At 50.3% G+C, this 23,732-nt stretch overlaps 1 protein-coding gene across 1 annotated transcript; it reads right to left on the reverse strand.

Annotated features, from left to right (window-relative positions):
* Nucleotides 1–2,323: 2,323 nt before the first annotated feature.
* On the reverse strand, nucleotides 2,324–8,259 carry ZNF683 (zinc finger protein 683). The gene is given in 6 exon segments (XM_054721238.1): nucleotides 2,324–2,674; nucleotides 3,728–3,856; nucleotides 4,658–5,343; nucleotides 6,887–6,946; nucleotides 6,949–7,090; nucleotides 7,996–8,259. Coding segments are annotated over 6 exon segments (1,452 nt in total). The 5' UTR covers nucleotides 8,107–8,259; the 3' UTR covers nucleotides 2,324–2,350.
* Between the last annotated feature and the right edge of the window lie 15,473 nt (nucleotides 8,260–23,732).

Genomic DNA, 23,732 nt, shown 5'->3' on the forward strand with positions numbered 1-23,732 from the left:
TTTCCAAGTCTGAATCACACTGAATACCTGTCTCATGGAGCTGCTGTGAGGATTCAATGAGATCGCTCAAGTGAGGCACTAAGCAGGTGGCAAAGAAAGGCTGATTGCTGTTGCCATCTGGGATGACAGGGAAAACCTCTCCGTGGCACCAAGGGCAAGTGCAGGGCAGCCTGAGACCACTCAGGGGCCGGTCACACTCCTAACAAAGCGTCAGGAAGACCAGAGGGAACTGGCCTGTTATGTGAGAATCAAAGTCCACACAGGCGGAAGGAGTGACTGCGTTTGCCTTTAACTCCTCCGTAAAGAAATTGTCTGCAGGCGGCCAGCCTGACTTAAGGAAATCGCAGAAGTTGTTTTAAAGTTTCAGAAGAGCACAGGGACTTTATAAAGACCGTCTTCGCATTGACATATCCAAAATCGACACATTCTTATGCTCCGAGACACTCACATCTCACATACGCTTATTTTAATATCTACTACAATCTCAGACAGCAACACACACACACACACACACACACACACACACACGCACACGCGCACACACACACGCGCACACACGCACACACACACGCGCACACACACACACACACACACACACGCACACACGCGCGCGCACACGCGCACACACACACGCGCACACACGCACACGCACGCACGCACACACACACACACACACACACACACACACGCTAGGGCACCCCACGCGGCCCTCCTCCATCCCTCACCTATCCCGGGCTCTGGCCTCCTCCGGGATCCGCTTCCCCCTGCGCATCCCTAACCCGGCCAGGCGACGGACCAGGCGGACCCCCAGGCCCTCGCGCCGCTCGGCCATGGCGCGGGCAAGGCCCCGGGCCCGGGACGTCGGGGCACCTGACCGCTTCGGGCCGCCGGGCCCACCCGGATCCGCTCTTGAGCGGAGAACCGCCTACTCCGGCCCGTCCCCCAGAGCAAACAGCGGTCCCGCCCGCCCGCGTGCCGGCGGGGACCCACCCAGATGCTGCCCATACCCGGGGACAGCGAGTGCGCTTTGTAGGGGCCGCCCGGACCCCGGCGACTGACCCCTTCTCCCCGGGCCCTGCCCGCGCGCCTTTGGGTCTCCTGGAGGCGCCAGGGCCCCCAGAGACAGCCATCCCCCCAAGCTGGGTCTAGACGAGGTGGGCGGGGACCTAGGGATCGGGGTGAGCGGGGCCAGGAGGCGGGGCTGAGCGAAGGGTCTTTCCCGCCCCCACGAAGGAGGAGCTAGAATACAGGGGCGGGGCCGTGTGCTGGGATGGGCGTGGTCTCGTAGACTGGGCGGGGCCTTACCCAGTGGTTGTCACCTGGCGGGGGGGGGGGGGGGTGAGGGGGCCCCAAAGCGGGGTGGTGGGGGGTGGCGAAGCCAACCCTGCCATTGTCTGCCGTGATGGGCTCCCTGGGAGAGTCCTCTGTCCTGGAGATGGACACAGCCGGAATCTCCACCAGTACCCCGTGGGGAAACCGCCCTGAAACCCACATGGCTGGGAATGGCGCCCTGCTGGAAGATGTCCAGCTATTGTTGTTTAATAACAGCTACTGTTCGCTGTGATATAGCTTGGACCTTCTGCCTCCCAGCTGCTGCCTTCCCACCTGCTGCTGCCTCTGTAACTCTCAGGTGAGGGTAGGGGACACCTTGCACCTTTGAGGGGATCCTCTAGGACCGCAGAAAGGCCACCGGGAGGGTCCCAGTTCCCCAGGCTCTCTTTGCCATTTCTTCTCTGCCTATAGTCCTTGCAGGGCCTCTTCCCCTTCCCTGAGCCCAGCACCTCCTTAGCCCTTTGCCCTCTGTGGTGACTGGTCCTGGCACACGGGACATCATGCTTCTGGGTCATGGTGGACACTGACATCCTGTGTTCCTGCCCATCTACCCACACAGGGGGCTCAGTCCTGGCATGTACAGGCCATGCATGGCAGGGAGTAACCAGCTGAGGGGCACCGTGGCCTCCTAAGAACTAAGACAAGCGGTGGTGGGAAGCAGCAGACAGACAACTGGACAGATGAGAGAGCAATGTGCCCCTTCTTGGCAGCACAGTCTGCACCTTGCAGAGGCCTGGAAGGCTGGACTGTCCATCGGTGAGCTGAGATGAAGGACCTGGTCCCAAGAGGGAGCAGAAGCCAAACCCAAGCCCGAGGTAGTGACTGCAGGACCCACTCCGTGTGTGGGCAGCACAGGCTCCTCCTGCCTTGACCTGCTCCAAGGTGCGTTGTGAAGTCTGGCAAATACACGGCGGCTTCCCCCTCCACTGTTGAAGCTCAAGAGGCCCCAACTGGTGATAGAGAAAATTCTTTAATCGCTCTGCCCCTGCCCCTCCCCAGAGCAGTCCTGACACCACCATCAGGCTGGCTGCCCTTGCTTCCCCTGAGATGCTGAGGACACCTTAATCTTGTCAGCTTCCTGGCCCACCCGCCTCTCTGATGGCGCCATCACAAGATCTAGCGCCCCTTGGTGCCACCCGGCAAGGCAGGTGAGAGATGCCAGAGGAAGGTGGGTACGAGCCAGGCTGCAGGGCAGTGGAGCGTGCAGCCGATGGTGCAGCTGCAGGTGAGCGTTCTGGGTGAAGCGACTTGGGCAGGCAGTGCACGGGGCGGGCCCGGCCCCTGAGTGCAGGCGCAGGTGGGTCTTGAGGTTGCTGGAGCTGCTGAAGCGCTTGTGGCACATCTGATGGGAATGAGCACTGGCATCAGTCCTGCCCACCCAGCTGGCTCAGGCTCTCCGCTTCCCTTCCCTACTCGCTCCCCACTTCCCTGTAATACAGACTCTGAAGCTCCCCCCACCCCCCCTGCCCCCCGCCCCAGGATTCCACCCTGGGACCCACAGTGCCTGGCACATTGGAGCCAGGCAGACCTGGGTTGGTATCCTGGTTCTTTTATTCCCTGCATGACCTTGTCTAGGCGACTTCCCCTCTCTGAGCCTTGTTCACCTGATTGGTAACATGTGACTATTCATACCTAACCTCATCGGTATGATAGACTGGACGAGATAATCACATGCAACCTTTGTGAGTGGGGCTGCCGCTTCAGTGGGTATAATTAACATTTACTGGGAGCAGCCACAGGCTAGGAATTGGTCTCATGTCGTCTTCCCCAGGACCCTGAGGAAGCATGACTAATTCTAGGGCAACTCCTATAAGTCAGCGAGAAAGCAGGGGCTCCGCGGAGTGAAGCCACTGGCCAAAGGCCACACAGCAAGTTGGAGGCAGAGCAAGGATTTGAACCCACGCAGCTCAGACTCATAGCCACTATGCTGCCTTCATTTCTGTTTGTGTCAAACAGGGAAGGAGTCCCTGCCCTCTGACCACCCAAGGGCAGTGAGGAGGCTCAAAGAGGAAGAGAGCCAACCTTGAGCTGATGTCATTTATATGCAGAGTTTGTATACTTTGTACACATTATGCCATTAACTTCTCCAGCATCGCTGGAAAGAAGGTAATAGTTATCCACCCCCAACTTTATCATCCTCCCGCACAGGCTTACACCTCTATTCCCCGCTCCAGACCCCAGGAGTGACCTCCAATAGCACTTCCTGGCCCTTCCAGGCCAAGAGGGGTCATTTTCATCCTCCTCCACCTCCTTCCCCGCCCCCACCCTCGCCTCCTGTCCAGTCTCTGCCTGCTCAGGAGGATTGGAAATGGAGGCTACAGGGGCCCTCCCCCCAGGGGTCTGGAACGCCTTCCTCACTTGCCTGCAGGAGTGCAGGAGGGGAGAAGGGTCTCACCAGGCACTTGTGGGGCCGCTCCCCAGTATGCACCAGGCGGTGCTTCTGCAGGTGGGCGAGCTGGGTGAAGCTTTTCTGGCACAGGGCACACTGAAACGGGCGCTCCCCACTGTGTACACGTAGATGGACCTGAGCCAGGTGTGGGAGAAATGCTGCTGGGGCCCTCTCTGAACCTCTCCCCACATCTCCACAGGAACTCATTCTGGCATCAAGGCCTCTCAGTCCCCTCTCCTCCCTGTCACTCCCCCCTTAGGGCCTCTCTTCCATTCCTCAGACACCCCCTCTTCCTGTGGCCCTGAGGGAGGGAGGTGGCAGTGGTCAGAAGGCCAGGTAAGGGCAGTGCTTCTCAAAGTGTGGTCCACAGACCCGCAGCAGCAGCATCACCCGGAAGTACATTAAAACATTAAACATGTAGATTCTCGGGCCCCACGCTGACCATCTGAATTAGAATCCCTGGGCTGGGGCCTAGGAATCTGCATGTTCACTAGCTCTTTTGCTAGTTTGCGGCTCATTAACGTTTAGGAACTCATGCCCTAGAGGATCAAGAAGGCATCTCCCCCCAATAATCATAACCTTTCCTCAACTTCAGCAGTGCCAACTTATGCGTAGCTGCCCATCTTTGCTGACATGGAGCTGTGCCCATGGTCGCCCCCTGGTGGACGCCAACGGCACTGGGCGCTGGTTTGTGGGATCCCACTTGAAAAAGACTGGTCCTCAGTTCTGTGGGACTCACTAAGATCGACTCCTTCGCCCACTGAACTTCAAACGAACAAACACGAAGAGGCTTAACTGGGAATCTAGAAGGAATGGCTGTTCCGGAAAGGGCTTTGCACTAGATGCTGAGAGACCGAGATCAAGGCCTAAATCCACCGTTAAATTAAAAGATGCTAGGGGATGGGGGGTGGTCAGCGGAGCCCAGGAGGCCGATACCTTGAGGTTGGAGAGCTGCCCGAAGCTCTTGCTGCACACGTTGCATTCGTACAGGATTTTGCCATTCTCTCTCTTCAGCGGGTAAGGCAGGGCTGCTCGGGAGCCCAGGGGGGCCCGCTTTGCTGGAGCCGCCCTGCCAGCATGCTCCGGCCCTGGGGAGTAGGTCCCGGCAGCCCCAGGGCCTGGAATCCGGGCCTGGGACAGTGGGGTTTGACCAGAGTCTTGAGAGGCCCCTGGGTAGGGACGCAGGGTCTCCCCGCAGAAGCTGTGGTGCCCAGGATCACGGACACTCATCAGCACACTGGGCACAGCCCTGGGGGGGTAGGAGGTATCTTGGGACAACATGAAGAAAGGGTGGCATTGGACAGAAGGTGGGGCCCCATAGGTGAACAGATAAGGTGGGGGCAGGAGAAATGGATATGCAGGGCAGAGGGGGTGAAGGCAGAATGGGAGTTCCTGGGAGATGGGAATGGGTAGGGGGCGGGAGCGGAAAGCCAAGGATCTGGAACACTTCCCACTCTGCCAGGGGGTTGGGGAAGCGCTGTTGTGAGGAGAGAAGGGTGGGCAGGGGGCCTCCTCATCCGCTCTTCCCTGCTGGCTCCCCATCCTATCCCTGCTCAGAGGGGACGAGGCTGTGAGTTTGTCATCATCGGAGGAGCCGGCATGTGGCCCTGGTGGCTGGCGCTCTGAGAAGAAGAGGGACGCCAGTCAGGGCCCCGCAGGCTGGGCCAAAGTTCTGCCCCCATCGAGCCTGCCCCCTGGGGCTGGTGACTGGGCAAGACCGTTCCCCTCGCTGGACTTCCCTGTCTGCAATCGCACTTGCCAGGAAAAGCGGCTAGTGTTGGTGCAGGGCGGGATTTTAGGGAGAGGAAACCATTGAAGACGCCTGCTAGACAGCCACGCGGAGCAGTCAAGTGGGCGGTTGGAGTTTCGAGGCGAGGTCCGAGCGGGAGAGATACATTTGGGTGCCAGGGGCCCAGATGATATCACCTGAGGATGACACTCGGTCTGCTGTGTCCAAAATGGACACCTGAGACGTGTCCACACTGAAATTAATTAAAATAAAGGCAATAAAAAAATTCAGCTCCTCCGTGGCACTAGCCACATTTAAAAAGCTCAATAGGTAGGAGGTATGATATCAGACAGCACAGGCATAGAACATTTCCATCATCGCAGGAGGTCCTAGCACACAGTGCCACCCTAAAGAGAACAGGAGAGCAGAGGGGAAGAGGAGGAGAGAGGAGAGGAGGGGAGAAGAAGGGAAGCGGGGAGAGGAAAGGAGAGGAAGGGAGAGAAGGGAAGGGAAGAGGGCTCTGGACTGAGTTCTGGAACAGGTGAATATTCAGGAGGAAAGTAGAGAAGAGCTTTGCAAGGGGACTGAGATGCAACAGACAGTGAGGTAGGAGCTAATCAGGAGTGATAGGAAGTAAAAACAATACATATCTATTGTCTACTTTGAATTCTCATTCATTCACTCAACCAATGTTATACTGAGCTGTTTTGCTCTGTGCTCTTGCAGGGGGTGGGGTAGGTGACAAAGGACACAGCCACGCAGTCCCTGCCCTGCAGGAGGTCACAGTGGCCTAAGGGAATGGTGTATTAAAATGCAACAAGCCGCCCTGGCTGGTTTGGCTCAGTGGATAGAGCGTCGGCCTGCGAACTGAAGGGTCCGGGTTCGATTCCAGTCAAGGGTGCATGCCCAGGTTGCGGGCTCGATCCCCGGTGGGGGTCGTGCAGGAGGCAGCCAATCAATGATTCTCTCTCATCATTGATGATTCTGTCTCCCTCTCCCTTCCTCTCTGAAATCAATAAAAATATATATTTAAAATAAAATGAAATTCAACAAGCCTAGAACATAGGGATAGTGAGAGCTGACTTTTACAGAAGAAACTGGCCTCAGTGATGTTCCCAAGGTCTTGGAGCTAAAAGAGCAGCACCGGGGTTCCACCCCAGCTCCCAGTCAGTGCTCCTCTAGCTCAAAGAGGTAGGCAAGTGCCATCCTCACAGCCTACACCTGATCCCACTGCCCACCTCCTCTGGCTCAGGTGTCACCGCCTTAAGAGCCCCCTGCACACCTAGGTCCGAACTCCAGGCCAAAGTGTGCTAGTCAAGTGTGCCTGAGGCTCTGTCCTTACCAGTGACACCGGGTCCCCTCCCCCTCCCACCCTGAAGCCTAACAGTGCCCCCACCTCAGCCTCCACCAAGTGCAGCCCTGGGGCCTGGACTTACTCGTGTTCAGGGAGTCCTCTCTGAGGCCCTGTGGGGCTGTGCCCGGGGCTGCCGGCTGCAGGGACATAGGTAGAGATCCAGGCTCTGGGGGCAGGCCAGCAGGGCAGACCTGGCTGGTGTCAGTGGCAGGGGGCACAGCCAGCTGGCACAGGACGGGCCGTGGATGTCCGCTGTGTCTGGAAGCGGCCTGCAGGCTGGGAAGACCTGGAGGGCGGGAGGCAAGGGGCTGGGGGCTGTGACTCCTGGGTCCCTGGGATGATCCCACCCCTAGTTTGGTTTTCAGAGCAGGAGGAGAAGCTAAGAACCACTCACCCTCACCTGTCTCTTAAATGGCTTCCCTTTCCCTCACTCAGAGATTCCTTTTCCCCGGGGACTTTCATGCCTGCCCAGAAATGCCTTCCCTCTGCCCCTAGAGCCCCTTACCTAGCATTCTTCTTCCCACCTCTCTTCCTAACCACCCTGGTCCCACCAAGTCTCAGACCATCTACTCTGCTTTGAATGGAGCCAACGACAACTTGAAGAAAATCCTCATCAAGACTGTAAACCCACCCTAGCCAGTTTGGCTCAGAGGTTAGAGCGTCGGCCCGCAGACTGAAGGGTCTCGGATTCGATTCCAGTAAAGGGCATGTACCTAGGTTGCAGGCTCAAATCCCAGCCCCAGTTGGAACGAGTGTGGGAAGCAACCAATCAATGTGTCTCTCTCACATCAATGTTTCTCTCTCTCTCTCTGTCTCTCTCTCTCTCTCTCTCTCTCTCTCTCTCCCCCTCCCTTCCACTCTCTCTAAAAATCAATGGAAAAATATTCTCGGTGAGGATTAACAACAACAACAAAGAATATTGGAAACCCCACAAGATGGGCCCTAAGGCCAAGGCCACAATCATACAGCCAAGCCTCCGAGTGGCCCTGCCCCTTTCTCGTGGCCCACAGGAGAGTCTGGCCCCCAGGGCATGGGAGAGGGTGTCTGGCACCTCTAGGGTCCATCCCCATGATGTGCTGGGGTAGGGGTGCTCAGGACCAGGGGACAATGGGAAGCCAGGTCCCTTCAAATTTCCCCCACTTCCTCCTAACGTCCCCTCCCTCCATAAGCAGGGCTGCGATTCCACCTTACCTGGTCGTCTTGGCAGGACTGGAAGTCCAGGCTGGGGGACAGGGAGCTCCCTGTGCTCCCCAGGGGCTCGGTCTTGTGACAACCCAATTCTGGAGCAGGTCCCCCCTTCATACCGCCACTACCTGCTGGGAAGACAAGTCAGTCCCAGGTGAGCAGTAAAGGTCCTCCAAATGGCATGGCTTCAAGGGCTGGCTTTCCCATTAAACCATCGAGTGACCTTGAGCCCGTCACTGCCCTCCTAGCCTCAGTTTCCCTATCTGCAAAATGGGCGGGCTGGACTATTTGATGTGTGAGGACTCTCTCAGTGCTGACATTTAGAAGCCAATGATGTGCTCCTGGCTCCTGTAGCCAATCAGAGGTGAGGAGCAGAGCCGGACTGATTCCTATTCCTGGGGAAGAGAGGAGAGAGGAAGGTTTTTATGAAGATTATTTCCAAGTGAGCTCAGAGATCTGAGGGAATATTCCAGACTCCTTGGGGCCACAGGGAACTGGGAAGCCACTCTCCTCCATGCTGGGAGGGACTCAGGACTGTATGACTACCCACCACAGGCTCCTGCCAAGGGAAACTTGTCCACCAAACAGATCCCTGCATCCGCTCACCCACACAGCTTTTCTGGGCAGCTAAGGAGGTCCCAGATCCTGCCCCCCAGCTCTCTCACCAGGGTCAGTCTCAGAGAGTGGCCAAGAGTGGCTCCGGTCCCCTGACTGGCCTGCCAGGAAGATGCCCTGAGCTCAGCTGTCTGCTCAGTCATCTACTCGCTTCTCTGCCATCTCTCATTGAAGGTCACGAAGCACGGGACCACCTCAGCTCAACACATGTCCCAAGTAACCACCCTTCCCTCTTTACCCCACGTGCTCCTGAGCACCCCAGCACCCACCAAAGTTCAGACTCCTTCCCTTTTCCCCAACTCCTTCCAACCCTGCCCAGGCCTCAGAGCAAACCCCCAAAGGAGGGGCCTCCTGCGTGAGGCTCTTCACCTGGCTCTGCAGTCCCCTCTGGCTGGGGAAGGGAGGGGGTAGGCTGGCTGCTGGGGCAGCCGCTGCCTGTGGCTGAAGCCCCAATGGCTGCAAGAGATGATGGGAAGGTGCTACATTTGACTTCCTATTTATATGCCGCAAATAGGAAGAAGGGGGGCAGGCAGGCAGTCTGGGGCCCTGTGAGACCTGACAAGGGGGGGCCGCCCACCAGCCTTTGTCTACACGTAGCAACTCTAGAGGACACCGTGATGGTGTTTGGTTTGTTTTGGTTTTGTTTTTGGAAACACGTTAGGGACGTATTGAGCATCCCTTCCTGTTTTCACATCACGTTTCAGGTCTAAGTCAGTGGTTCTCAGTTGGTGGCTAAGTACCCCCTCAGGGACACCAAGTTATGACAAGGGGTCAGAGGTACTTTATGTGCATCAAACACTTCCCATAGACTGAATAATAGAATGACTGGCATAGAGATCCACTCCGTCCAAATGGATGTGTTTGTCATTCATTGAACTTGCTGGTTTGGGGGCCACTGTGAACTGGGCCGCTGAGATGTCAGCATGTGCGGGTGAGGAGGAGTAGGGGGTTGCTATCTGGTTCTCAGAGAACCCTGAGCAAGAGAGGGACAGGCAGGGCTCTGAGGCTGGAGCTGGGGTCCTTCTGGGGACGGGGCCCAACTGAAACAGAGATGGACAGTGATGATGACAGGGAAGACAGGTGGCAGCAGGGACAGGAACAGGCAGAGACGAGAGCAGGCAACAGAAGGATCCTGGGTGAGACAGAGAAGACAGCAGGAGTCTGATCTCACAGAGGAGAGGGCAGGAGGCAACAAATACGTCTTCCTCCCCGGTCCCATCTCTGATCTCTCTCCTGGAAATCCTTCCTCTAATCCAGACAGAGTGTAGAGGCCCCAAGAGATAGATAATTCAAGAACACAGAAAAACGCATGCTTGTGAGTCATGAGTAGATAAAACAAATAGGGATTTTTAAAAAATGGAAGCTCCCCTCCTTCACAATTTCCCAGTGGTCAAAGGGATTGTTTTGTGTTTATTCTTCCAGACATTTGTCTATGAACAGGTACATGGGCTTTTAAATTTTGCTTTAGATAAAAATGGATTATGCGATGCATATTGTTCTTCAGCTTTTCCTATCCAACAATCTACCATGGCCATAATTTCATGCCAGAACATATCTGCCTCCTGCTTTTCCTGTTTTGTTTGTTTGTTTTTTAATATATTTTTTATTGATTTCAGAGAGGAAGAGAGAGGGAGAGAGAGATAGAAACATCAATGATGAAAGAAAAATTATTGATAGGCTGACTCCTGCACACCCCCTACTGGGGATCAAGCCTGCAATGGGCATGTGCCCTTGACCAGAACTGAGCCCGGAAACCTTCAGTCTGCAGGCCGATGCTCTATCCACTTAGCCAAACCAGCTAGGGCTGCCTCCTGCTTTTTCTTGACTATGTAGTACTCTTTTGCAGGAATGGACATAATAGATAGCATTCATCTATTGGTGGACTCCAATTTTTCTCTGTTCCACACAGGACTGGAGAAAAAACTCTCCAACCTATAGCCACTGGCACGCCAGTCTTTATTTATTTATTTTTAAATTGATTTCTGAGAGAGAGGAAGGGAGAGGGAGAGAGAGAGAGAAACATCAAGGAGGAGAGAGAATCATGGATCAGCTGCCTGCTGCACGCCCCCTACTGGTGATGGAGCCCACAGCCCGAGCGTGTGCCCTTGACCGGAACTGATTCCGGGACCCTTCAGTCCGCAGGCCGACACTCTTTCCACTGAGCCAAACCGGCTATGGCTGCCACACCAGTCTTGAGGCCAGCCAGCTGCGCTACCGGACAGCTTAGTGTGTGGGTCACGGAGCTCTGTTGCATGGATATTTCTGAAGGGCACCAGAGAAGGAGTCCAGGAGGGGGTCTGGGTCCATCATTGGTCCAGGGTTAAGGGGCTGTGTGTGGACTCTAAGGGCAGGGCTGAGGGTGGGGAGCTCAGCCCAGCCCACAGTGCTTTCACCTCCCTTTGCTCTGTGGTTGACACCTCCCTCCCTCTGCCTGACACCCACTTATCTCTTCTCCCCATCTGTCAGTCTATCAGATGCAATGAGTTGGCCTTTGGCTTCACACCCGAGGGTGGAGAGATCCTGAGATAGGGTGCGCCTGCTCGCACATTTGCAGAAGGGGCCTCAAGACTCTTGCATCTTCCCCTGCACCCATCTTGACTTTCCAGTCCTGTGGAAAAATTTGCAGATATGTCTTCAAATGCATTCTGAGGTCATCCCATCCATCCTCTCATCTCTACCATTCTAAGAAGATAGGAGGTAAAAAGAGGTCACAATAGCTGGGATTCAGATCCACTAGAGCTAATATACACTTAACTACCATGCAACACTGCATACCATGTACATGGATGCTCTTTCCAGCTTTGTGTGAAAGAGGGAACTTTTGAAGTCCACATATATGTCCACCATTAGAGCAATGATACACATTATGTATAGCCATGAAATAGAATACTATACAGCCAGCAAAAAAAGCAAAGGGTAGGTTTATTGAGTGCCTCCTATATGCCAAAAGATTATAATTATCTAATCTTTCTCAAAATCTTCCATGGTCAGAATTATTAATGTCCCTGTATTGGTTGTTTTGTGTGTGTTTTTGTTGTTGTTTTTTAAAAATATATTTTTATTGATTTCAGAGAAAAGGGGAGAGGGAGAGAGAGATAGAAACATCAATGATGAGAGAGAATCATTGATTGGCTGCCTCCTGCCTACTGGGGATGGAGCCTACAACCCAGGCATGTGCCCTTGACCAGAATCAAACCCAGGACCCTTCAGTCCGCAGGCCAGTGCTCTATCCATGGAGCCAAACCAGCTTGTGCAAAGTCCCCATTTAATAGATGAGCAAACAAATACTCCGTAAAGGTAACCAGGTAGCATCAACTCAAACACTTACAGCGGCCGTGCAGTTACCATAAACTGGTCCAGGAATAAATTTGGTACAGATGGCACAGAACACTCAGCCTGGTGTCAGGATTCACATGGAAGGATGGGGACTGAGGCAAACGAGGGACCAGAGGCCATTCACCATGACTCAGCATAATTAGGAGCCAGTGTTGCCAGATTCTGACTTTTCTAGAGAATTTTAAAATCAGGATTTTTATGTGAAATTTCTATATATTTTTCAAAGTTGGTTCAAATGTTTTAAAATAATGTGCCCACCAATCAGGACAGATCTGTGTGCCGGATTCCACTGCCTCTGCCTCAGGTCCCAGAAGCCCAGGACTTTCCATGTTTTCACCCGTCTCCAAAGGTACGACTCAAATGGAATCTACCCAACATTCAAAGAATTAATCATCATTCTTTACAAATTCTTCCAAAAGACGGAAGAGAAGGGAACACGTCCCAGCTCATTCTATGAGGCCAGGATTGCCCTGATACCAAAACCAAAAACATCACAAGAAAACAAGACTAACACCCCTTAGGAATATGTGTGGAAAAATCCACAACAAAAGAAGGATTATATACCATGACTAAGTGGGATTTATACCAGAAGTGGTTTAACATCCAAAAATCAATTAATGTAACACACCATGTGAATAGGATAAAGGACCAAAACCACATGATCATCTCAATAGATGCAGAAAGTGCACTTGACACCCTTTCATAATAAAAACACTAACCCAACTAGGAACAAGAAGTTTCCTCATCCTGGCGAGAGGTCGCATAGCTGGGATTCAAATCCACTGGAGCTAGAATACTCCTCACTACAAAAAGCACACCACCACCACCAACATTGTACTTAATGGAACAAGACTAGGGTATCCATTCCCACCACTTCTATTCAACATTGCCTGGAGAGTCTAGCTAGGGCAATTAGGTAAGAAAAATATTTTTTAAAAAGGCATCCAGATTAGAAAAGATTTGGAAATGTTTGGAATTAGATATAAGTAGTGGTTGCACAACATTATGAATGTATTAAATGCCAGTGAATTGTTCACTTTATTTTATTTATTGAATTTATTTGGTGACATTGGGTAATAAAATCATACAGATCTCAGGTATACAATTCTACAATACATCATCTGTATATTGTATTCTGTGTTTACCACCCCAAGGAATTGTTCACTTTAAATGGCTGGCTTTATGTTATGTAAATTTCACCTCAATGATTTTTTTTTTTTTTAGTGAAAAGACGACCTACAGAATGGAAGAAAATATTGCCAAATCACATATCTCACAAATAACTTGTATCCAGAATATATAAACAACTCTTACAACTCAATAATAAAGGACAAATAAAAACAAGCAAAGTAGTAGAATCACTATGTTGTATACCTGAAACTAATATTGTATGTCAACTATCCTATATAATAAAGAGGTAATATGCAAATTGACCATCACACCCTCACAAGATGGCTGCCTACGACCAGGCTGGCAGGGGGGTTAGTGAGGGAAGACCAAACGACTGAACAAGCAGGCTGCATGGGGCGACCAGGCCAGCGGGGGCGCTGTGAGGGGTGACCAAGCGGGCAGGGGCGCTGTGAGGGGTGACCAGGCCAGCAGGGGGGCAGATTGGGGCGACCAGGCCAGTAGGGGGCGCAGTTTGGGGCAACCAGGCCAGTAGGGGGATGCAGTTGGAGGCGACCAGGCCAGCAGGGGGGGCAGTTAGGGGCGATCAGGCTGGCACACAGAGGCAGTGAGGGGTGATCAGGCCGGCGGGGGGGGGGGGGGAGGGGCGAGCAGGCAGGCAGGTGAGCGATTAGGAGCCAGCGGTCCAGGATTGTGAGAGGGATGTCCAACTACTGGTTTAGGCCCGATCCCAAGGCAGTCGGACATCCCCCGAGGGGTCCCGAATTGGAGAGGGTGCAGGCTGGTCTGAGGGGACCCCCCCTCCCCCATGCACAAATTTCATGCACCGGGCCTCTAGTACTTTAATAAAAAAGAGAAATTCTAGCCCAGCCGGCATGGCTCAGTGGCTGAGCATTGACCTATGAACCAGGAGGCCAGGGATCGATTCTCAGTCAGGGCATATGCCCAGGTTGCAGGCTCGATCCCCAGTAGGGGGTGTGCAGGAGGCAGCCAATCAATAATTCTCCTCATTGATGTTTCTATCTCTCTCCTCTTCCTCTCTGAAATCAATAAAAATATTTTTTTTAAAAAAAGAGAGAAATCCTAGAAGGATATATATATATATGAAGCTATTAATAGTGGTTACTTGTAGGAGTAAGGCTGGAGATTAAAAAAGGGAAAACTATTTCTACTTTTTCATTTTACTTTTTATTTTAGTTTTCTATACTCTTTAATTATATACATACATTATATTTATAATAAATGTTTAACACTTAAAAATTATTCCATCTACCAATTCCAAAAATGTCTATTGAAGTTATTTTTTTTAAAAAGAAAAAAACAACAAGCAAAGTATATGAACAGACATTTCTCCAAAGAAAATATACAAATGGCACATAAAAAATATTCCACATAAGTAAGTAATTAGGGAATTGCAAATCAAAACCACAATGAATTATCACTTCACACCCACTAGGATGGTTATAATACTTTTAAAATATAATAAAACACAAGTGTTGGTGCCAATGTGCAGAAATTGGAACCCTTATACACTGCTGTTGGGAATGTAAAATGATGCAGCCACTTTGGAAAAGTTTGACAGTTTCAAAAAGTTAAACAGAGAGTTACCATATGACCCCACAATTCTACACACACACACACACACACACACACACACACACACATCAAAAAATTTGAAAACATGTTCATACAAAAACTTGTACATGAATGTGCATAGCACATTATAACTAATGCTATTATAACTATTAGCATTAGTTATAATACTAACCCATAGTATCTGAACCTCAGTAGCCTCTACATCTGCTCTGGCCCCCGAAATCTCCCAGTCTAAGTAGAAAAGACCCAATAAGGGATAATGCTGAAGACCTTTAAGAGACAAAGTGTTGCCCTGGCTGGTGTGGTTCAGTTGGCTGAACATCATCCCATGCACTGAAAGGTCACTGGTTCGATTCCTGGTCAGGGTACATGCCTGGGTTGCAGGCTCACTTCCCAGTAGGGGGTGTGCAGGAGGCAGCTGATGGATGGTTCTTGATCGTTGATATTTCTCTCTCTCTCCCTCTTCCTTCCTCTCTCTCTCTAAAAATCAATAAATACATTTTTTTTTAAAGAGAGAGACAAAGTGTTGAGGGAGCACAGAACACAAAGCAGGAGGTTTCTTCTGTCTGGACCATGGCAGGGAAGGTAATTTCACCATGTTGCTAACCACTCAAAATACTTCAGTGGCTCCCAAACCCCCTGATTTAGCCTCTGAGGCCTCGTCTGATGCAGCCTCTGCTCAGCTCACCATTAAATGTACAGAATCTCAGTGCATCCTTCCAGAGGAGGTAGCATCTCTATTTCACAGGAAAGGAAATAAGACTCAGAGATTTTAAATGGCTTGCCCAGGGTCACATAATGAGCTAGAATTTAAACCCAGGCCTAACTCCAGATCTTGTGCTCTAAGAATCACAGGATCATTTTAAGAGCTAAATGAACAATTTGTGAAAACACCTTGAAAAGTGTACAAGAGAAATTTGAGACACCATTCATAGCAAAAGTCTTTTGAGTTAACTTGAAAATATTCTCATCTTGAGCAAAACCCCCCAGATATCCAACAATATCATCACATCAAAGGAGACCAAAGGGGTCAACATGAAATGGCTTACAAAACTGAGGGTCTCCTCTCTGGTCAGGATGGGCAAGCACAAATTCTGAAAGACTTGTTCCCTGTGGATTCTGACAATACCAAACTCTGCTCTGCCCTCACCCAGAAGGAGCTGTCTAAAGCCCATTGCCTTGAGCAGATTCAGGAGCTGAGAAGGTTCGCATGTTTAAGATGGGTTCAGGCCAGCCTTTTTATTTTATTTTATTTTTTCATTTAATTGATTTCAGAGAGGAAGGGAAAGGGAGAGAAAGATAGAGACATCAATGATGAGAATCATTGATCAGCTGCCTCCTGCACGCCCCCTACTGGGGATCGAGCTCCCAACCGGGCATGTGCCCTGACGGGAAATCGAACCTTGACTTCCTGGTTCATAGATCGATGCTCAACCATTGAGCCAGAACAGCCGGGCCCAGCCCTTTTCAAACTCATTTCCTATGGAACACTTATAAAGTAAGAATATATAAGCAAAACCCTACCTGAAGGTCATCTCCTCTAGATTAAAGGAGATAGCTAGCCTCTCACAAAATAACAGAGATGTCACAAGTTAACTGCTACAAGAAGTGATCAAAAATTGATTCTTATTTTGTGTGTGTGTGTGTGTGTGTGTGTGTGTGTGTATACATATATCATACCTAATAAGAGTAATATGCAAATTGACCCTAACTCTGCTACACCCACAAGCCACGCCCACCAGCCAATCAGGAGCAAATATGCAAATAAACCCAACCAAGATGGCTACAGCCACAGAGAGCAGGAGGGAGGCTTGGGTTTCCCCGGCAACAGAAAAAGCTAAGCTTTCCGCCTGCCCTTACCGGCCTAAGCCTCCACTCAAGGCTACAAAGTTTCAATTATAGAAGGTAAACAAATCCAAACAGAAATGGCAGCAGCTATGGAGCTGGAAAGAGCAGGAGGCAAGGGTTGCCCCCTGGCAATGAAGGAAGCAAAGCCTCTGCAGCCCTGGCTGGCCTAGGCCTCTGCTCCAGGCTACAAAGTTTCAATTATAGAAGATACATCAATCCCAAGAGAAATGGCTGCTGGCCACGGAGTGAGCAGGAGGCTTGGCTCTGCTCCAGGCTACAAAGTTTCAATTGTAGAAGATACATAAATCTCAGATACCAGGGCCTCTGCTTGGGTCGCCAGGGGGTGTGGCCGGCCTGCAAACCACCACAGGCCCTTCACCCAGGCTGCCCCACACCCCAAGGGAACCCCTACCCTGATCCGGGACATCCTTCAGGGCAAACCAGCTGGCCCCCACCTGTGCACCAGGCCTCTATCCTAGCTAATAAAAGAGTAATATGCAGATTGACCATCACTCCAACACACAAGATGGCTGTCCCCTTGTGGTCAAAGATCCTGCCCCCATGTGGACACAAGATGGCCACCACAAGATGGCCAGCAGGGGAGGGCAGTTGGGAGGGACCAGGCCTGCAAGGGAGGGCAGTTGGAGGTGATCAACTCTGCAGGGGAGGGCAGTTAGGGGTGACCAGGCTGGCAGAGGAGGAAAGCTGGGGGCAAACAGGCTGGCAGAAGAGCAGTTAGGCATAAATCAGGCTGGCAGCAGAGTGGTTAGGGGGTGATCAGGCTGGCAGGCAGAAGCGGTTAGGTGCAATTAGGAAGGCAGGCAGGCGAGCAGTTGGGAGCCAGCAGTCCTGGATTGTGAGAGGGATGATCCAGTGGGATCAAGCCTAAACGGGCAGTCGGACATCCCTCAAGGGGTCCCAGATTGGAGAGGGTGCAGGCTGGGCTGAGGGTCACCCTCCCTCTGTGCACAAATTTCATGCACTGGGCCTCTAGTATATATATATTTACTGATTTCAGAGAGGAAGGGAGAGGGAGAGAGAGATAGAAACATCAATGATGATGAGAGAGAATCATTGATCGGCTGCCTCCTGCACACCCCTTACTGGGGAGGATCAAGCCCGAACCCTGGGCATGTGCCCCCGGCCGGAATCGAACCTGGGACCCTTCAGTCTGCAGGCCGATGCTCTATCCACTGAGTCAAACCAGCTAGGGCCTGATTCTTATTTTGAATAGACAATAAGCATTGAGTATCACATGCTGAAATAATAAGACAAGTTGTAAAACATAGTAAAATTATCAAATATCTTAAGTCAACTCAATATGTGGTTGATGAATTCATTAATATGAAATTGAAGAATGTCTATTGAAATAAAAGAATGCATTTATGCATTGAAGTATAGTTCATGAATATTGTAGGAATTCTTTTTTAAAATTTTATTCTTATTGTTGAAATTATTACAGATGTCCCTCCCCCCTCCCCCCATTGTCCCCCTTCACCTCACTTCCATCCTCTCCCTGGCCTTCCCCACACTATTATCTGTCCATGGGCTATGCATATAAGTTCATTGGTTAATCTCTTACAGGAATTCTTTCTTTTGAACTATATTTTTATTGATTTCAGAGAGGAAGGGAGAGGGAGGGAGAGATAGAAACATCAATGATGAGAGGGAATTATTCATCTGCAGCCTCCCACAGTCCCCACACTGGTGATGGAGCCTGAAACCCAGGCATATGCCCAAGACTGGGAATCGAACTGTGACCTCTTGGTTCATAGGTCGATGCTCAAACACTGAGCCACACTGACTCTTGTAGTGTGGGATCCCCTTTCCACATCCCGCGTGGTTCAGGGTTTGAGTTCTGGAGAAGGGCCGCACACAAATGAAGAGACTTAAAGAAATTCAATTTGACTATATGGGGGGACAGGCGGTAGTCCAACTCTAGTGGGAGAACTACTACTCTGCTCTGGCCCTGCCATCCCTTTTATTAAGGCTTTGGGGAAAACATCTTAGGCAAGATAAACAGAAACTTACATGTAGCCCTTAGGCTGGAACTAACAGAAATGTACATGGGACAAACAGAGGTGGAGGCTGCTTCAGCTAACAATGTCTTAACTAAAGGGTGAGTGGTTAGAGCAATTAAGGTTGTTGACGGGCCTTCCTGGCTTCCTGTCAACATCTCTTTTAGTGAAACTGATTGGTTTCCAGCATTGTAGGAATTCTTGATGTGTTAATCCAGGTCCTCTGAGCAGCAAATGTTAAAAGGGGATTAGATTCCCTAACCAGTTTGGCTCAGTGGATAGAGCCTTGGCCTTCGGACTGAAAGATCCCAGGTTCGATTCCAGTCAGGGGCATGTACCTTGGTTGTGGCATATCCCCAGTAGGAGGTGTGCAGGAGGCAGCTGATCGATGTTTCTCTCTCATTTATGTTTCTAACTCTCTATCCTTCTCCCTTCCTCTCTGTAAAAAATCAATAATTTTTTTTTTTTTTAAAGAGGGGATTAGATGTGGGAGGGGTTTATTGGGAAAAATACCTGGGAGGGGAAAATGGACAAGGAGCCAGAGGAAGCTAGGAATGCTGTCAGATCATGGTGTAGGTGACACCTCATGGAGAACAGAGGAAGGAATGGAGGTTGGGCAGGAAAAGTCTTAGACTGCAATTCTAAGAAAGTTGCAGCAGAGCCAATGGGAATTCCTCTATCCAAAACTGCCCACCAGAGGACTCCCTCAGCTCCTGGGATGACCCTGCATTCCTGTCCTTGCCCGCTCAGTCACTGCCTGGGAGTAACTCATGGGAAGTGTGGCCTCAAAGAGAATGTGGTGGTGGATTTCAGCCATTACAGTTGGGGCGTGCACAACACTTGGGACAGCATACCATTTATTAAAGACAATAATTATGTCATAACAAGACCAATCATAGAAATGTATTTAGTTTTTATTATACATGTATTTTCCAATAAATGTTATTAGAAATTGTGTTTCTAGCCCTGCCAGTGTGGCTCAGTTGAGCCTCGATCTATGAACCAAGAAGTCACAGTTAGATTCTGGTCAGGGCACATGCCTGGGTTGTGGGCTCGATCCCCAGTTGGGGGTGTGCAGGAGGCAGCCTATAGATGATTCTCTCATCTCTCTCTCCCTCTCCTTTCCTCTCTGAAATCAATAAAAATGTCAAACACACACACACACAACTGAAGTAGGGTAGCAACCATACTTAGGTAAAAACTGCTGTTTGAATTTTAACCCTGCTATTCTGGGGGGGTTACTTGCTTAAGGTAATTTTCCTGCATGCACTTACTTGCTTACGGTAATTTTCCTGTGCCTGTGGACCAAAATCACAGGAGATTGATTTCCATTGACTCAGTAGCTCCAGGAGTAGAAACTGTAGATAACCTTTAGAGATTACTAACTCTGCTCGATTCTGCTTCTGTAAAAATTGCTTTCGCAAGATAGGGCCACATTCCAATGTCCAGCAGGATGTGGCTGGGAACCCCCTGCGGGCTGTTCCCAGCATTTAGAATTTAGAATTTAGAATTTAGAATTTAGAATTTAGAATTTAGAATTTAGAATTTAGAATTTAGAATTTAGAATTTAGAATTTAGAATTTAGAATTTAGAATTTAGAATTTAGAATTTAGAATTTAGAATTTAGAATTTAGAACAAAGGAAAATTTTTGTGGTTTGGACCTTTAAAAGGACTGCCTACACCTGAAACGGCCATGAGTGTGGACTCCACCTGCGTGTGGTGCTCTCTCGGCCGTCCTGGCCAGCTCAATAAATCCTTGCCTGCTTTTTTAATCAATTAGCAGCCTCCGGTGGTCTTATTTTTGACTCCAGGGTTTGACCTCACAACACAACAACAAAAGAAATTGTGTTTCTAGAATATTCCATGAAGTCTCAGGACACATTTGGGGAAATTCTGGATACCAGGGATTCCTGGGCAAGGGAAAATTGGGATTGTGGGAAGACAGGGTTGATCTGGGAGATCTGGGTTTTAGCCCAATTCTGTCACTAACTTGCTTTGGGAGCTTCTTCAAGTCACTTCCTTGGTTCCTATGACTTAAAATGGGTGCAAAGAAGAGGAGCTCCTACGCATCTTGGAAACCTGTCATTCAGTGCCCCCCTTAGAAACAGACTCCTGGGCAGAGGATTCTAGGGCAATGTGGCTGCTTTTGTGGCATCAAAGCCTACTGACCTTGAACCCCTGACCTTGTGCCACTTGGGTGTGCCACGCAGGGGCCTTGTTCCCCACCGCTCTCCACCGCTGCTTCTCCTGATCAGACTAGCTCAACTTCTGGTCTTGTAGTTTCCCTCTGCCAGCTGTCAGCAGCTGTGGGTGCTAGGAGGTGGGGAGGCGCTCGGAGGAGGCTGTGGTAAGCAGAGGGAAGGTGTTACCTTCCAAAATAGCCCCTGAGGGGAGCCTGTGGCCACTCTCACCACCACCCTGTTTCCAGGAAACCCCCAGAGGTTGAGTGAAGGAGCGGAGGCGGGGGGGGGTCTTTTATAAAATGTAGCCCAGTGCAAGATCACAAGGCCGCCCAGCTTCAGAGCCAATGCTCTTCCATGTGGGTCTGAGGGATCAGTATCACCGAGTGCCTGACAGGGATGCACCCTCTGTCAGACGATCTGTGCTAAGAAATGACATCATTCAAATCCTCCTCACACACCTCCACCCCACATCTCAGAACCCTTAACAAGTCAAGTGCACCGCCTCCCCTTGTTTGCAGCACTCCCTGGGAACCGTCTGTGGAGATGCTTCTGACTCAGGCCTAACACACTTGTGAAGTAGACATCAAAGCCACCAAGGCCCTTTAGAGCTGCTGGATGGGTCAGCATGATGAAGGAATGAGCTCATGACCGCAGCACCCACCCAGACTCCTATTTCAGCCCAAATACCCTGGATAGTCCCAGGTGGCTCCTCTTCTGGGGACAAACTCAGGAGGGGCTGAGGAGGCACAGCTCCAGCTTTCTGTAATCCTCAACATGCTTCTCCACAGCAGCTATAGGGCTCCTTATCCCCTTGGCCACTCCATTACCCATCAGCACCCACCAGGCTAGGAGAAACTGATCAAAGAGAGAGGAAGAGACCACCAACAGGTTAAGGTCTGAAGCAAGTGGACAAGGTTTGGAATCCCACTTGGGCAGACCCAGGTCTAATTGGGCCTGGAGCTTTTAGAATTTAGGAGGCCCACTTTAAGAAAAAAGGAATATAAACCCTGGCTGGGTAGCTCAGCTGATTGGAGCATCATGCCAGATGCACCAAGGTGTGGGTTTGATCCCCTGTCAAGACACATACAAGAATCAGCCAATAAATGCATAAATAAGTGGAACAACAAATTGATGTTTCTCTCTCTCAAATCAATCAATACAAAAAAATTTAAGAAAAAGAAAAGGAACACATGGTTATAAATATAAAATGTGTACCCCCAAGTGAACGTTTATTAAGAACAAGAAAAGACATGATGATAAATCACAAATTTTAAAAGCTGAAGAAATACCACAAACATCATAAAACATATTTGTATTCGTTAATTGCCTGACACACCTCTATACTACTTAATAACAGACCAGTTGCTGGTGTTTCAAATTTCAAACTGTGATTAAAATATCTCATTTTTGCACATTTTATCAAAATGTGTGAGCATAGGACTTGGCTCCCCCCATATTTTGGGGAGAGGCCCTAGAGCTTAAACTAAATCTTCTGTCCCACTCCTGGACAAAAAATGTTGAGTTTAGGAAGGGGGTGAACAGGAATTCTCTCTCCCAAGTTTGGTTTACTCTAGAAAGGTCCCAAAGACCTGCTGGTTCTCCTTCCCTTCAAAAATAAAAAATAAAAAAAAGCAATTATCAAGAAAGTAAAACCTTGGGGGGAATGTGAAGGCTCCAGCCGTGTGTGCTCCACTGTAGAAAGGGTTAAACCTCTGACCAAAGCTGAACCAGATACAGGCAGGCTCTTTCCCTTCCCTCTGAAGGGGCCCTCATCTTTCCTGCCTGTTGCTGCATTTTGTTCCTTCTGCCTGAAACACAGCCCCTACACCCCTCTTTTCCACAGCGTCACCTGGTCAAGATTTAGGCATCTGTGAAGTCTCACTTTAAGTTTCTCAGGAGGGCGTAGTCTGATCCCCTAGCCCTTGAATTAAACCACTATAATTATTTACTATTCACTACTTGGAAAGAACCACAAAGCTGGGACCTTGTCTGTCTGTCTGTCTGTCTGTTTCATCCATGCTTGCATTTTTGCAGTCGGTGGCACAGTGTCTGGTGCACAGTGCCTAGTACACAGTGGTACTCAAGCAATATTTTCGAACAAAGAAACTTGGGCCTAATGGGTGAGGAGAGGGGAACGTGGGGACAGAGCGCCCCCTGCTGGACACGGGAAGACCCAGGACCCAGGACTCCTCTGAGCAGGGAGGAATAATGGGGTGGTACATTTCCTACTGTGGGTAGTCTTGGAGACCCAAACCTAATGCCAAACTCCTGCTGATTTATGCCTTCTCACTTCTATCAACCCCACTAACAACTCTCCTTCCAACCTTCAGAGCCGCTGTATCCATCCTCCCCCACACTACTGACCACCTCACCCTCAGCTTCATAGTGACCATCCCCTGATCTTCCCCACAATTAATATCCCTCCCTCCTGGACCTTTAGCTTTGACTAACAATAGGCCTAGATTCTTTTACTGATTCACTTTCCTCCTCCTCCCTAATCAATCAATCAGAATTGATTGGCTGGGGCATTGAGGTGGATATGTGGATGAGGGGAAGAAATGGTGGGCAGAGAGCCTGGAAAATTGGTGAGTAGGTGTGGGGTGGGGATAGGGGTGAGTGTGTTTCTGAAACAGGATTTTGTTAACATTATGGCCAGTGGATTTGTTCTTAGGGGGCTTGGGGAGGAGGGGCGGGACATGGGGCTGAGAAGTTACTTGGAAGTTATATAGAAAATGGTGAATGAGGAATTCCTGTCTACTGCCTTGATTGAAAAAGGGTAAAATACCTCCGGGTTATATAGCACAAGGTGTGTGTGTGTGCGGGGGGAGGCGCTCATAGAAAAAGATTGAGCTAAGAGAAATATAGAGTTTCAGTGAGAGAGGGAGGGGTGCAGCAAAGAGGACGGAGCCTCGGAGAGGTGGGTGGGTGTTCAGTGAGGGGAGTTGGGGCTCAGTGCTGAGGATGTAGGAGGGGACAGAAAGGTCAAGAGGAAATCTTGAGCAAGAAGAGGAAGCGGGG

Source organism: Eptesicus fuscus, chromosome 9 (genome assembly GCF_027574615.1).
Source record: "Eptesicus fuscus isolate TK198812 chromosome 9, DD_ASM_mEF_20220401, whole genome shotgun sequence".
NCBI classification, from domain to species: domain Eukaryota; kingdom Metazoa; phylum Chordata; class Mammalia; order Chiroptera; family Vespertilionidae; genus Eptesicus; species Eptesicus fuscus.